Source organism: Bombyx mandarina, chromosome 22, assembly GCF_030267445.1.
Source record: "Bombyx mandarina strain Sakado chromosome 22, ASM3026744v2".
NCBI lineage: Eukaryota > Metazoa > Arthropoda > Insecta > Lepidoptera > Bombycidae > Bombyx > Bombyx mandarina.
This window is the reverse complement of record NC_143228.1, coordinates 4,279,232-4,294,499: the sequence shown is the minus strand read 5'-3', so window position 1 is coordinate 4,294,499 and position 15,268 is coordinate 4,279,232. Positions and strand designations below refer to the sequence as shown.

The window sequence follows — 15,268 nt, the reverse complement described above, 5'->3', positions numbered from 1 at the left end:
AGACGTTATGAAGCTATGTTCTCATTTACTATGAATACTTAAATTTGTCTTTAATAAAAATTTGCTTGGCAATTATTACCAACATCAATTGAGAGGGACGTTAATCTTTGAAAAACACTCTCGCTTGCATTGCCATCTCCTACCAGAACTAGTAAAAGGCATTTGCGAAGTGTAGAGTAGTGCAGCGCGGCTCAGTTTGTTTGTTGTATTCGAGAAACTTTTTTTGTACAATCCAGTCCTTAGCTTTCACGGCTTGTGTGATTTTTTTAAGACAACAAAAAAGCTTAGTTCCTTATTATTACCCAAACCTATTGAAGAACTTATTTACACTCTTAGCTACAAAATGACAAGCTAATATATGAGGGCGTCAGCGCAAAAGAGGCCTAAGCTTACCATAGTTATCATGGATAAATTTGAATTTGAGTAGGCAAAAAACAATACGCGCAAAAATAATATTTAGAAAGCTATCTGATATCTATGGGTGAAACTATGAATAGGCCGTCTTGCATCAAAATTTATTATATTTTAAATAAATTCCAATATACATTTAAGCTTGGATATAAAAAATTGTGGGTTAGGCCACTTTTGCGCTAACGGCCCCATATATACATATAACTTAATTTGATAAATTATTATATTTATATATACCAAGTCAGGTCATAAATTCTGTCACATATTTAATGTAAAATAATTGAAACAAGTTTATTCATTATGTAACCATTCATATACCAAAATGAACTTAACAAAACATAGATTCTTATGACACTCAAGTTTATTCAAAATGACCTCCGTGATTTTGAATACAGGCCTTCAATATGCGCGGCCAGTCGTCTATCGCAGCACGAACGAGGTCCATGTCAATATCGGCGGCTGCCTTAATCAAGGATGTCTTGAGTGACTCCAAATTGGGATGAGGCTTTGAGCACGCCTTTTCCTCCAAGTGTTGCCATATCTTGTAATCTAACGGATTCAAATCTGGACTGGAGGAGGGCCAGTCTTCGTGCCGGATGAAGTCGATTTCACGCGCCGCCAGCCAGTCTTGTGTGCTCTTCGCTCTATGAGCTGGCGCCGAATCTTGTTGGAATACCCAGTGCCTGTTATTGAACATGGTGTGAGAAACAGGTTCCACAAGGTTCGTCAGGACTGTATTTTGATACACAACTGCATTCGTTTTTACACATTTCTCACAAAAATGTACCTCTGTTAAGCCCCAATAAGAAACTCCCAACCATACCATGAGCGAGGATGGAAAATGACCTCGTTGGACACGCGGAATACCGTTGCTCGCTTCTTCACTACTGTGTGCGTACACCTTATCATTTTGTTTGTTGTAGCTCTCTTCTACGGCAAAAATTTTTTCATCCGAAAAAAGAATTTCCCGATATTTTTTTCCCGCGTACCGCTTCAACAAAGCGCGGCATCTCTTCAGTCTCAGGTCCATTAGACGAGCATTCAAACGATGCCCTGTTTTTCTTCGATATGCCCGAAGCCCTAAGTCTTCATTTAACACCCTTTTCACCGTGGTTCTGCTTAACCCCATCTGAAGGGCCAACAGTTTCTGCTTACGTTTGGGATTTCTTTGAATTCGCGCCTTCACAGCTTTTATCACTGCTGGAGTCCTAACAGACCGAGGGCGACCACTTCTTGACCTGTCATCTACACTAGAGTCTTCATTGTATCGTTTGATGGTACGATACACGAATCTTTTGGTTATATTCAAATTTTTGAATATGTTAAAAATTTGAATTGGCGCGTAACCGCAACGATGCAACGCAATAACTGCAACACGGTCTTCTTTAAGCGTCCACTCCATATTTAAAAATGAGTAAAATTCTAAAAGTATACATTTTTATTTTCATGAACAATTCGAAATTCGAATTCAATAAACTTTTTTGTGGCCAGCATTCTAAAAGAAAAGTTTTTACTGTATGACAATACTTATGACCTGACTAGTTATATTAATGTTCTGAGTATTTGCGAGTGAGTTTTTTTATTATTATTTTCAAAGACACCTTTTGCTTGTTGTGGAAAGCTTGTTAAATTTTGTTTCGCATTGCTTGTAGCCGAGGAAGATCACGCAACTTTGCGTGGCTTGAGTCAGTCTCCTCGCACGCGTAGTGAGATCCAACATGCAGGTAAACGTTCTATATTCATTTACCTTTTTTTAGCTTGAAAGAGCTAAGTACTGCTAAGTACTGCGCTAGTTACTCGTAGTAGAGATATTTGTTTTTGACGACAGACGAAGCATACGGCCTGACGGTGGAAGGTCACCGTCGCTAATGAACCCTCGGGCATGGTGAGGCCGCTCTAGGTTCAAGTTTCGATTGCAAGAAAATAGTAATAACATTAAGGGCTCCTACGATCTATTTGGATTTCTTTAGAGGACACATAAAGTGAAATAGATTCAAAACTATCACTATTCATAATGAAAATTTAGCACAGCGACGTAGATAAAATGGTAAGCACATTACTGCGGAAAGTGAATAGGTCAACGATGGAAGGGCTTCTTGTAAAGCTGCACGGGAAGGTACAGCAGTCCTGCCGCGGAGCAGTCGGTCTGAAAGGTTTGGCCACGACCCACCTGCCGTTAGGTGGTCAATGGGGCCCGTGGACATCAAACACATAAATGCCGCCACTCACTTTGAGGCATGAGGTCTGAGTCGGCTGGCCTGCCTTTCAAACCAAAACGCTTTACTGATTCTCGGCACAAATAGAAAGGTTGGTGGAACCTACGCGTGGGTTCAGTAAATACTCACTCTTTGTGGTGTCTTTCAGAAATTCCTTCCGTACGGAATAGATTTCTATCACATCGAATTTTCTATCACAGTTTTGGTTATTTTTTTCGACAAAGCAAAAGCGACTTTAATGCTATGGAAATACATATTGCCGCATTGAAAGATGCTAACCGCTAAATTCACTAGCAGTGAACACGTCTGTCGATCTATGTTAGGAAATAAAATCTAGATGTGCCTACAGTACTGCCTTAATATTCAATCGAGTAATTTAATAGTACTTAATTCACAATTTCGTTATCATTCAATGTTGTTGTTTAGGGGAAGCACCGCAGCAGATGGGGGCGCCACTGGCAAGCATGGGGGAAACAAGCGAGTAAGTATTCGATTTAAAAACTAGTATCAAAATAAATCTGACTTGAAAATAAGAGATTAGTGTAGCACAATATTGTTTTTAGTGTTCAATAGAAAGAAATTTTTTTTTGTGTACAATAACAAAATATATGTACGCATGTTTAAAAAGGATAATAATACGCAGTGTGCAAAATGTTATTGTACTCTGGGTTAAGTTTTGGCTACAGGCAATCAAACGGTTGTAAGATCTATTGCCGAATCTATGATTAAAAAACCTATATCTATGGAAAAATTACAATGGGAACATTAAGTCATAATTAATCATTTAATCGAGTCTCTACAAACCCTACATTCATGAATCACACGTGTATTGTCATTATTAAATCATTTAGGTGATTAGAAATTGTGACCACATATATCCTAATCCTATCCTATATCCTAATACCTCTTCTATATTATCTATAAACTTACTTTGCTGATTAAAAATCTTGTGGTTTGACGTACTTTTTTATTCAAAACCATTTTTTTACTAAAATTAGTCAGTTATACGGAGTGGTCGGAGTATAGGTAGATTGATTTTATATACTTGCGTCAAGATATTATAATACCCACATGCCATTTTATCCATAATGATTTTTTTTTTAAATTGAAGAAAAATATTTTTAATCCTCATCGGATACAATTTCTATATTTATGAGATAAAGTAACAAAAAGCTCTGTCTAAGTTTTGTCTCATACTGACAAGCGTCATTTCTAATTCAACAGAAAGGGACAAAATACGGTGTAACTATTCCAAGGTGTTTTTGTTTAAAATAAAATACTGATTTCTTTCACCATTAGCTAGCACTGGTAGCATAGATGAATATTGTTAATACGTTTTTCACCTTAAACACAGATTCATGCTAATTTCAAAATTCCGGAACAAATATCACCTTAAATATGAAGTTCCGGTATTTTGGGGGCATATCCATATTATCCTCTCTCGTTGTCCTCTCTCTCTCGTTTGACGTCAACGACCTTAAATCAATCTACCTACTCCGACCTCTAGTTATATGTTACCAGTGCATAAAGGAAAGTGTATGATTAAAAAAACTAGACATTTCTCAAGGCACGCAGTACGATATTTATGATTGAAACTTTTGAAAATTTAAACATTTTTTTATAGTTCAAACTTGGACACCGTTAATATCTGAAATGTAGTGAAACGGAAATGACACTAGGTAAACGGTGACAAACTATTAATACTAAGTATTAGTAACTACTTTTAATTATCTGTTACTAATTATGGATTTGTGAGGGTTTTTTAGTATAGGTTTCATTTATATAGTATACCTGCAAATAGAATCCCCAAAAAATACAGAAACTACATGCGAATCGGTGTTTGAACAGTTTATGAAAAAGTGGATACGGCCCTATGTATTCACAACACTATTAAATTTACCTTTAACTTATTACACTTTATTACTAATAATATTTTTATTTTTATAACTATGTAATAAGGATTAATTTCAATAGATGGTGACGGTTGTATGAACAAAACTAATAATAATCATCTTTTGCTTTTCTAACTGGTGGTGTTGCCGCATTCATCAATCTCCATAGGGATGAGGTAATTAACTTTTTACAGTACTTTTATTGTTACTATTAATTTGATGTATATATTTAGAAATAACAATAAATAGATAAATTATACTTTAATGTAACATCTACAACCTTTCGCAGTCTTTTTTCTAGAGGATTTTATTATATCTACGTTAATGACTATTTACAATATGAAAGCTTAGCTGATATTACACAAGAAAATTAATCTTGTTCAAAAATCCTTTCTCATCAAAACATTTCAAGTGAAAAAGCACTTTTCTTTCTCTTGTTCTGTTGTTGTGTACTTCCAATGTTTTTTATTACTTCCCTTCTCCTTACTTTAATCTTGAAAGAGCTTACTGTGTGGTCAATACAGTATTCTTGGGTTATTATATTTTAGAGGAAACGACAAAGCAAGATCTTAGATGTGGCGTTATATTGAACTAGCATGTTATCAAGAAAGAAGAAGAGTTAGTTGGTTGTCTGATGATTACCTATAATATTACATAATAATAAATGATATAATATTTTTGATCATGCTAATAATATAATATTCGACAGGAAATCTACTACTGAAGACGACGCCGAAACAAGAGTATAACGTGTGAAGATAGAAAAAGTTTTCCAATGAATCTCAATGAAATATAAATAATACTTTTATTTAACAAAGACTGCAACGATCAATTCCCACTGCCATAATTTAAATTGTGTGTATCGACGTATTTTTCTTACTCTTAAATAATGGTCGTAGTATTTACAAATGACTTCAGTATGCTTTCTTAAATTTAGGTCTAAGTTTACATTTTTTGTGCTTAAACCAAAATCAGTATTTAGTAGTTAAAAAAAAACAATGTCAACGTTTTTCAAATATGTCAAGAGTAACGCTTAATTCGCACCATTAAATTTTAGTTGATCAATTTTTGTATTACGCAAACAATATTTATTAGTACCGAACGAATCCGTAGCGCGGAATTCCGAAGGTGGAATTAATATAACGATGCTAACCAAGAAGGCGGGATAGCGAACAATTTAGCGCGTGAATATTAATGTTGAAAGAAAACTTGTTTATCTATTTAAAAAAAGATGAATGTCAAAAGAAGTATCCATGAAAGAAACTCCATTTTGAAACGACTTATTGATGTTATAGGAAAAGCTTTTTTCATCGCACCTTCCGCCATCGGAGCAGAGTTCATCCATATTATCTGGAACCGCTGCGTTCATCGACAGTGCGTTTCCAAAGATCTTTTTTGCCACGTACCATCCGGCTTTGGAATGAGCTCCCCTCCACGGTGTTTTCCGAGCGCTATGACATGTCCTTCTTCAAACGAGGCTTGCGGAGAGTACTTTATGGTAGGCAGCGGCTTGGCTCTGCCCCTGGCATTGCTGACGTCCATGAGCGATGGTGACCACCAACTTACGCCCACATGCATACGGCCCACCTGGTGACTTACCAACAGGTGGGCCGTATGCTCGTCTGCCTACAAAGGTAATAAAAAAAAAAAAAAAAGCTTATAAGAAAACTTATTGACGAAATCAGTTACACGACAGGTCATATGTCAAATCGCTCTCAACAAAAGGCTTGAACAACTGAAGAACTTGAATCGACTTTTGTTTCTTTAATGTAACGAAAGTCAATTAAAACCGCTCTCATTTTAATAGTTGATCCACTAAAATTTACTTGTGTGAACTTTCGTATTCTAGAATACCATTCGATCTGTCGAAGCTCATATTAATCGGAACTAGAAAATCTTAGAAATAGCTTTAGCAATTTTCATTAAGTGCGTGTACCAGGTTTTCAACGAACAAGTTATTCTACGTAATATTCCAACTATGTTGAATGATTATTTAGTGTCGTTGGCAACCTCAAAAATCGCTAGCTTTAATAAATATTTAGTTATAAATATCAAATAGGCTATGGATTGAATTAAATATGTAGTATCTATTTTCGTACTCTTTAGATCGGAATTAGAGTTATTGCAACATTTTATAGATATATCACAATATGATGTAAAACTGAATTAAATACATACGGAATTGAATTATTTTCGTTTTAAAGTATAGAAAAGAATAATCAAGTTTTGTTTACGCCAAATTTACAACTTAAAAAACTTAAACTAATTATTTAAAACTGTCGTACTACGAATACCTATATGTGTAATTAAAGGAATTATAAAAAAAAACATTACATTGAAATGACAATATTTTTTAGAAGCAATTAAACCCTAAACATTTTCATGAAAATTTCTTCTTCTTTCTTTCCTATTACCTTCTGCTGGGGTTTAGGGCTCGAATCAAATTCTAAAATGAAAATTTTAATTCGAAAAATATATTTTTGTCTTCATTGCTATCAAAGGTAGTATGCGATACCTGGGGTTATCGTAATTGGTGACCACCATTCATGAACTAGGGCGCGAACTGAGCAAGTAGCTGCACTGACATGTATTGCTATATATTTAATAAATAGATTCAATTTAAGATACTCTTTAATAAATCCAACCATAACACTATTCTGGGTTATTTTGCGAATTAAGTTAGAAATTATAAAATACTCAATTAAGATTAAAAATTATCTAAGTAGTCATAAGATTTAGCTAATTCAGTTGTCTTGCGGTTTATGTAAATAGTGTTGTGTGCATTTTGAGCGTTATAACACGAAGAGTCCACCTATTTTGTAAATAGATAGATTTTTACGGATTAATGTAGTGAACAAAAATTCATGCTAAGATGTTAAAAACAAGCTTTATTAGGTATTCAGTAGAGATTGCCATACTTATTTTTATTGAATTTTAAAGTACAATTATGATGTAATTATGATGTAGTAAAATAATATAGATCAATTATTTGTATTCAGTTGTAACCAAAGTAGAATAACCGCTCTGTGGTGAATACTTTTAATACAAAATGAGAATAAGCCGCGACATGCGTGCATTATATTTCTGTTTTTTCAATTATTATAATAAACGAAACTTCCTCTTTCTTCGCTTATCCAAAAAAAAAAAATGCAAAAAGATTTTGTTACTCACGTCCTGTACCTTCTTGATACGACTTTACAAAAATAAGAGCACAAGTGTAGGTAAACTTAACATATTTTAACTTTGTAATAGACAGTAGGTAATGAATGTCTCGTCGTGGTTTCGTGTTAAAACCGTTAAAGCAGGATTCCTTTACCTACTTCATTTAAATGAATGATATTTTATGAAAAAATTCAAAATTAAATGGAACGCTGTCATGTCACGTGACAGGAATATACTACGTAACAAACTAAGTAGGTACCTAAGTTTGACTAGCGTCTCGAGCCGGCCCTTATAATTATATAAATTTTGCTCTGCTGCATTTTAGTATATCATAAAATTTTGGTATTAACAAACTATTATGAACAATTTGTAGTGATTTTCGTGTAACAGTCAAATTACCGATTGAGGAAACTGATAGCTTATAGGTACCAATTAAGCGCGGTAGATTAAGTTTTTCACAATTAATTGAATCTATCATTACATTCCACTTTCCAAGAATTGTATTTGTATCTAGTAAAGCGTGTAGTCAGCGTTGATTTTGTACGTAAATTTTACAAGCCTTTAATTGTGGTACAAATTTGTTTTATAAATAAATTTGCAAAATAATTATTGCATTCTTTATTGTACCCCCTAAAATTTAAACTTGTACATTTCATCGTAGCCTTAAGCTTAAAGTGCCCAGCATATAAAGGGATGCTCAATCCCGGATATAAAGTCCCTGGCAGGTGGGTACCAATTTGTGTTAATACGTATCTAAGACGTTTACAAACTCAAAAGCAACTTAAACAGTGAAGGAATAAGATCTTGGACATTAAATGAAAACTAGCTACATTTAAATTTGCTTAATGATTGTTGATGGAATCGCAAGGTGAAACAATGGAGATTTCGACATGTCTATGTCTTAGATGGGCGGGGTCATTCACGTCGTGGCCCGTGATGCCTATGGGCTTCAGTAACCACCTGACAGAGCTTTTGGCGGGAACGCGAAGAGCATTAGTTGTCTGAATTATTTTATTTTGTTAATTCAGTGTTTGTTCGGGTTTAACCGTATTGTAACGAATGTTACAATACGTACAAACGTACGAACGATGTTTTAATTTACGGTTGAGCATCTGTGAAAGTCGCTGGATATGGTTTCTCGGGTTCTTTCAAAAAGTTCCATTGAAATAACTGTAAGTAACCACCATTTTACTGCGCATTTCATCTCATGTTGTTTCATCTAATTTCATTCCAATTGATTACAGTCTCAAATAAATCATCTTTAGCTCGTTTGGCTGTATATCATTTTTCAAATAACAAAATATGTATGTATGAACATGTGTGTTTAAGAATTGAAGATTTTTATAAACTCAACACTGGAAACATTAGCATTGCATGAGAATGACCCGGTTCTGTCTTAATTCTATTAATTTAAGCCAAATTATGCGGGTTGTACAATTCTTAATCAGAAATACCAAAACAATTAAACAACATCTAAAAGTAAAATATTTCATAATCGAAGAGCGTAGGGGGGCATCTACTAGCACGGCAATAAAATGTTATGCCGTTGACACATAAATTCAACGGCGAGCATCCCCGTCTCGAGGTCCAAAGGTGATTAGGTCAACAAGCCGCAGACTCTGCGAGAGACGGTGACAAGAGACATTTCGACAACCCTATATCACCCTATTCACTATAGCCGCGGTCACGCGCTGTGGTCATCATTATATATTATGTATTATCTATGGTCGCCGCAGCACTGCAACCATAGATGATACACCCAATGAATAACAACTGCAACGTTCTGAATTCGGGCCTGTAATTTCTAGCTAACACGATCGCTTTACCCCATATAACGGTTACGTGCTACCATGCTGTACTTTTGAAAGGTAATTTCTACATCATAGTTTATGTGCGACTATCAGCTATCGTTTGTAGAAGTCACATGATCCAGCTTTTGTCTATCTTTTACTACAAACGTTGTCGGTAGTAGATCGTAATCTTTATTTTGGTTGGCTTTATACAGTCGAACATACGGTTCTCCGGATCGTAAACCAGTTCAACGAAGGTACACCTAAGCCGTTATCTGCGATTTGACTAGGCCCCTATGAATGCGAATATACGTGATCATCAGTTTTATCGGAAATATCAATGTGATTTTTTTGAGAATTAAAATTTAAATGTTTAATTAGTCTACATACAACGATGGCATAATATACCTTTACACAAATAAAGTTCCTGATGTCATTATATTTTGTCGGTCAAATAAAACAACACTAACTTTTATCTATTTATTCATCAACATTTATATCTACATTTGCACAAGTAATATTTAACTTAAATTTACATCAGTAAACTGTACCTACTTCAGACTGACATAATACTTATTAAGTTTAATGGTTATTGTGCCTATAAGCCAATTGTGGCTACATCGATTTTCGAAATTACATCGATTTTATCGTTTAAATAATAACTTATGGCATTCACATCAACCTTATTTATTTAGGAATATGAAATTACAATAAATTAGTAAAGGGAAGCAAATAAAATATTTACAAGTTTGTTACAATGGGACTAAACATATTTTTTTTCACAGAAGACGATTGAAAATATTAATACTAATTTTCAAAATAAGCACAGTGATAACACGTAGGTAGTTTTCGTAGTTTTCAGGATAACATCTTACACATTTTTCAACTTGGGTTGTTCATTGATCAGTGTATTCTAGAAAAATGTGACTACATAATGAAATATTCGTTTGAACGTACATACAAGTCTACAACAGGATTCAGTTTAAACCAATCAAAGCTTTGACAAAACTTGAAATAAAGGTTTCATGGAATGTTTAAGCTCATAACAAAATGACTAAATACAAAATATCAAATTCATTTAAACAATATATCTGATAATATTGTAAGCAGTCATGTAAAATATTGGTTCTTTTTTTGTTTTATGGTAATATAACACAATGTCTAGTGGTTGAAAAATAGATGTCAAAAAACACTCCCAATCCAATACAATCCTGTTCATTACGTGAAAACTTAGCACAAAATGCAAATAAGATTTAAAATCGACAACAGCTATAATTTTACTTTATCTTATATACATCGAGAATATGATTTGTTAAATTTTTATAATATAATTCAGGCATTAAATCGGAACAGTGTGGAAATACTGTAAAAAAATAAAATTTCAAGATTTCTTTTTAATTTCTTCAACATGGTGCTAAGATATTCTTTACAATAAGAAAGAAGAAAGATTTACAATAATGATATAAACACATCAACAACAGGAAGTATAAACAAGTTCAACACTGCAATCATATTGAAAAAATAATAATTAAGCTTTACACCTGTTAATAAGTTTCTTTGAGCACTGGACTGATATTTTCAATGTTGTCTCGAGGATAAAGCTGGGACGATCCAATGCTGTTTACTGAAAAAAAAAAGTTGTCTTTAAAAAAACCAAAATCAAATTTAATTTGAAAACAAGTTACATACCTGAAGGGGCCCAACTAGATACGATATACTATATACGATATACCATATACGATATACCATATACGATATACTATATAAGAGATACGATTATGACATAATATTTGAAAAGACATGCACAATACAGGTAACCTTACTACCTACAGTACGTAACGGTAGATAGGTTCCTACAAAGTCGTCTTGCACGAAACCGTGTTAAATTAGAAATCAGTACAACAAGGAGAGTATTTTTTTTAATGAAACATCTCACCTATTCCTTTATGTTTTTTTAGCTATTGTACATTATAAATAAGCTGTAAAATTTCGGTTATTCTCATACATTGTGTGTACTTAGTGTATATGTAATTTTCTAAATAACTTTAAATAAAAATCTCATTACTGTGTTGTACAAGTACTGTGTTATAAAGGGTTTTAGGGAATATTTCTTTTCGTGTTAGAGTTGAACTATGTGGTATAAATATCTTATTACAGGAGGGATACATTACCCGTAAATTAATGTTAAAATACCTTTTTTTTTCCTACCTAAGCTTACCTAGTAGGTGAGCTCATGGGGCTCAAACCTGACGACGATGCTAACACGAACCCTAGCAAGAGCGGTGCTTCGCAGAATCTACCGCCGGATCGGAAACGCGACCCACTGAGTAGATCCGGCGAGAAACTCAGTGGGCTGTGTCTGAGAGTTAATTTACTCGTCGACCCCTTCGTCGCAAGCGACGGGTTCGACGAGAACGGTAACCGGTGCTTGAAGTACCTAGAAGCACCGTTAAAGGATCGGGAGGATCCGAGATGACGTGTTTAGGGCGACGTCGACTGATTTCCATTCTGTCCGCAGGATCGGGAATGTAGTTACCGGCGGCCACGATGAGAGGGTTCTCGTGTCGTGCCGCTTTATCGAAGTGGATTAAAATACCAGGAACACATACGTACAGGACATACATTTTTCTAACATGATTTTGACAGCTAGGTTACAAGATATTGTACCTATTTTTGATTTTGTTATTCATTGCTGTTTTTTTTTTAGTAAAGTATTGTATTTTTATGAAACTATCGTTTTATGTAGGCGCACTAACATGGTGGAGCGTAAATAATGCTCATAAAACGTTTTAAAAACATGAATTAAAAAAAAAACAGGTTCAGTTTTTTTCCGTCCCATCATCAAAGGTGTCATTGTACTATCGTCTGTCTTCGTTTTCGGAAGCGGTCTCCTAACACCCAGTATATTATAGTATGTTTTTTTTAAATATGAGTATTGGTAAGAATGGCCACTGAAATGTAAGTAAAAAGTACAGTAAGATTGTGCTGCTTTGTAAATTTGATACGAGCAGTTTTTTTAATTTTATTGCTTTGATGGGTGGACGAGCTCACAGCCCACCTGGTGTTAAGTGGTTACTGGAGCCCATAGACATTTACAACGTAAATGCGCTTAAGATATAAGTTCTAAGATCTCAGTATAGTTACAACGGCTGCCCTACCCTTCAAACCGAAACGCATTACTGCTTCACGGTAGAAATAGGCAGAGCGGTGGTACCTACCCGTGCAGACTCACAAGAGGCCCTACCACCAGTAGTCTTATTAATATAAGTCTATTAAAAATCCTGAGGTACACAAGATTAAAGAAAAGCTCTGCAACTTCAAGATGTTATCTTCTAGGTACAGGATCTTATATTTAAGAATTGTTCATAAGAATGCCTAAATTTCTCTTGCTGTGCCTGTTTCAGTTGTACCCTTACTTTATTTCCACACTTCAGTGATTTCATGAACCTACTCAAGTCACTATCATTGTGGTACCCATTTCTGCTGCAATGCATTTAATTTGAAGGATAAGAGTTATCTTATCCTTCAAATAGACATTGCATTCAGATGATATAACTATCTGAATAGAGATATAGCTAACTATATAAATATAATATTGATTTATAACTATTATAGTTATATATCAATATGCAATGTCTATGAGCGTCAATAGCAGTACATTCAGCAGAAAATTCACAATAATAAAATAGCATATCTTGATTCAATAATTTCAATTAAAGATTATAATAAGAAAGTATTAGAAGTTGTTATCTTATGATCAGAGTTGTTTAGAGGTTGATGGTCAAAAACATCCATGGGACTCATCTTTTAAAAATAATGCTAGTTTATTACCATCTAAGAAAATCTTAGGTTGGGTCTTTTAAATGTGTTTAGTTTTTTAAACATTTTTTTTGTACTTTGGCATTGTATTATATTTTTATAGTATATGTAATATTAATTATAATATTATTATAATTTTGAGAAAATTTGACCAAGAGCTAAATTTAACTTGAGTAACGGCATTTAAACTTTATACATACAAATCCAATAATTTCCAAAATGAAGAATTTCCAATAAAGTTAATTGTATGTAAACTTTTTCATGAATTGTTTTATTTTCTTTTTTTACATTTACTATTAATGTTATAAATAATGTTATTATTAACCATTAGCTCATCGTATCTTACCAATAAAATAAAAAAAGGGATCTATGGGTTTAAAATGATATTAATGCTACAGCATAGATTACATACTTGACTAATAGAATCAATTTACATTACTTACAATGTAAGATCTATATGAAAGTAGTTACTAAGCCAAAATAAAGTTAGGTATTAAAAATAAAAACAAGTTTTATTCCCTTAAGTTATAATTATCTTTCAAAACAGGCTGGTACAAATCAAGATGATGGTAGAGTTGTGAATCAAAACCACATACTAGTCAATACATGCACTAATTTCTAAATAAGCAACAATCACAATTATACTTACACTTGTTTTCAAGTATTTTCTTTTCTTAAGTTACTGGTTGCCCATTTTTACTTTTGATGTCATATAAATGCCAACAATAAGGCCAAAAAGACCAATGGCAGATCCAAAAATCTCAACGATGAGGATCTTGACGAACAAGGCAGCGTTGGCAGCATCCGCTAGAGCAGCACCAGAGCCCACGATACCAACAGCAATTCCACAGAATAGATTCACCAAGCCAACAGCGAGTCCAGCGCCGAACATCACGTATCCCGCCATCCAGTTCTGCTGCTTGACGGACACACTAGTAAATGGTTCAGAATATTTCTCCAGCATACCAGAGAGCACGATAGCAGTGATCAAACCGTAAATGGCGACGGCCTCGCAGAAGATGACGGAGATCAAATTCTTAGTCTTGATTCTAGGTGCTTTGACACCTCCTCCCACTATGCTGACACCAGTAGTGTGGATGCCCATGGCTGCTCCGACAACGGACAGGGCAACGGAAAAGGCGATTCCGAGGGTACCCCACATATACGGGGAAGTGTTCTCCAAGAACCATCCCAAACTTATCTGCTCACCCTTTCCATTGAGGACGTAGTACAGCGAAAATATCGGGATTGCAAGTCCCACCAGGAGCACGAATAAGTAACTTAAGAAGTATCTCATCTTGAGATTTTGGTTAAGGTATTTGGTGCTGTTTTTACCCGTTAATCCCGAAAGGGACGGCCTTTTTTCGCCCGATTTTTGCCTTGACAAGAAAACTCAAAACGGAGAGGTCTTGTGATCACAAGATGTCAGAGACAACGAAAATGTTGCCATTGTCGTAAAATCTATCCTCGTGACAAAATTGATTTTTGTTAAAAAATAAATTTGTCAATTTGTTAAAAATACAAATTTCTGAAAACTACATAATTTTTTAACTAAATTGGTCGTTTGATATTAATTTAATTGTGTTAGTCATTATTTTCCTAAAAGTGTCATTCCCATTCATCCCCATGTCTCAGAGGAAAAGCGATCGTGACGTCTCAGAGACAACGTGGAAATTTAACGCCGCTTCTATGGCCTACAAGAGGGCTATGGCTATGACGAAGCTAGAATACAGCCAGCATTGGCGAGCGACTGAAGAGCTATCCTTAGGAAAGCGGTGTATTTTGGTCGCACGTTGCAGAAGTAGACTTTTGTCAGTTTCCTACCACTGTGTCAGTCAATGAGAGTGAGGGAGCTCATATAGAGTCCCTTCTTTATTTCGCCGTAAAGTCGTGTTTTATATAATTAACACCACAGTTGAAACAATATAAATTTTATTGTTTTAGCGGCATAAACAATTTTAAGTAATTATATTACATT

General features: G+C 34.5%; 2 protein-coding genes across 6 annotated transcripts in view; one reads left to right on the top strand and one right to left on the bottom strand.

Annotated features, from left to right (window-relative positions):
* LOC114240479 (protocadherin-like wing polarity protein stan) overlaps positions 1–8,287 on the top strand; it is a 241,376-nt gene extending 233,089 nt beyond the window's left edge. For 2 of the 5 annotated variants that reach the window (XM_089736809.1, XM_028171068.2), the window contains 3 exons: positions 2,064–2,135; positions 3,054–3,108; positions 5,229–8,287. In XM_089736809.1, the coding sequence (XP_089592935.1) occupies positions 2,064–2,135; positions 3,054–3,108; positions 5,229–5,268 (167 nt within the window). In that variant the 3' untranslated portion in view covers positions 5,269–8,287. Of the gene's footprint in view, positions 1–2,063; positions 2,136–3,053; positions 3,109–4,601; positions 4,696–5,228 lie in introns of all 5 variants that reach the window. The other 3 variants (XR_016325011.1, XR_016325012.1, XM_089736810.1) reach the window with 3 other exon arrangements.
* A 1,650-nt stretch (positions 8,288–9,937) lies between these two features.
* On the bottom strand, positions 9,938–14,759 carry VhaPPA1-1 (Vacuolar H[+] ATPase PPA1 subunit 1). The gene is made up of 2 exons (XM_028187000.2): positions 13,940–14,759; positions 9,938–11,095 (listed from the first exon to the last, which is right to left on the bottom strand). The coding sequence occupies exon 1, from the start codon at positions 14,585–14,587 to the stop codon at positions 13,970–13,972; it is 618 nt and encodes a 205-aa protein (XP_028042801.1). The 5' UTR covers positions 14,588–14,759; the 3' UTR covers positions 9,938–11,095; positions 13,940–13,969.
* Between the last annotated feature and the right edge of the window lie 509 nt (positions 14,760–15,268).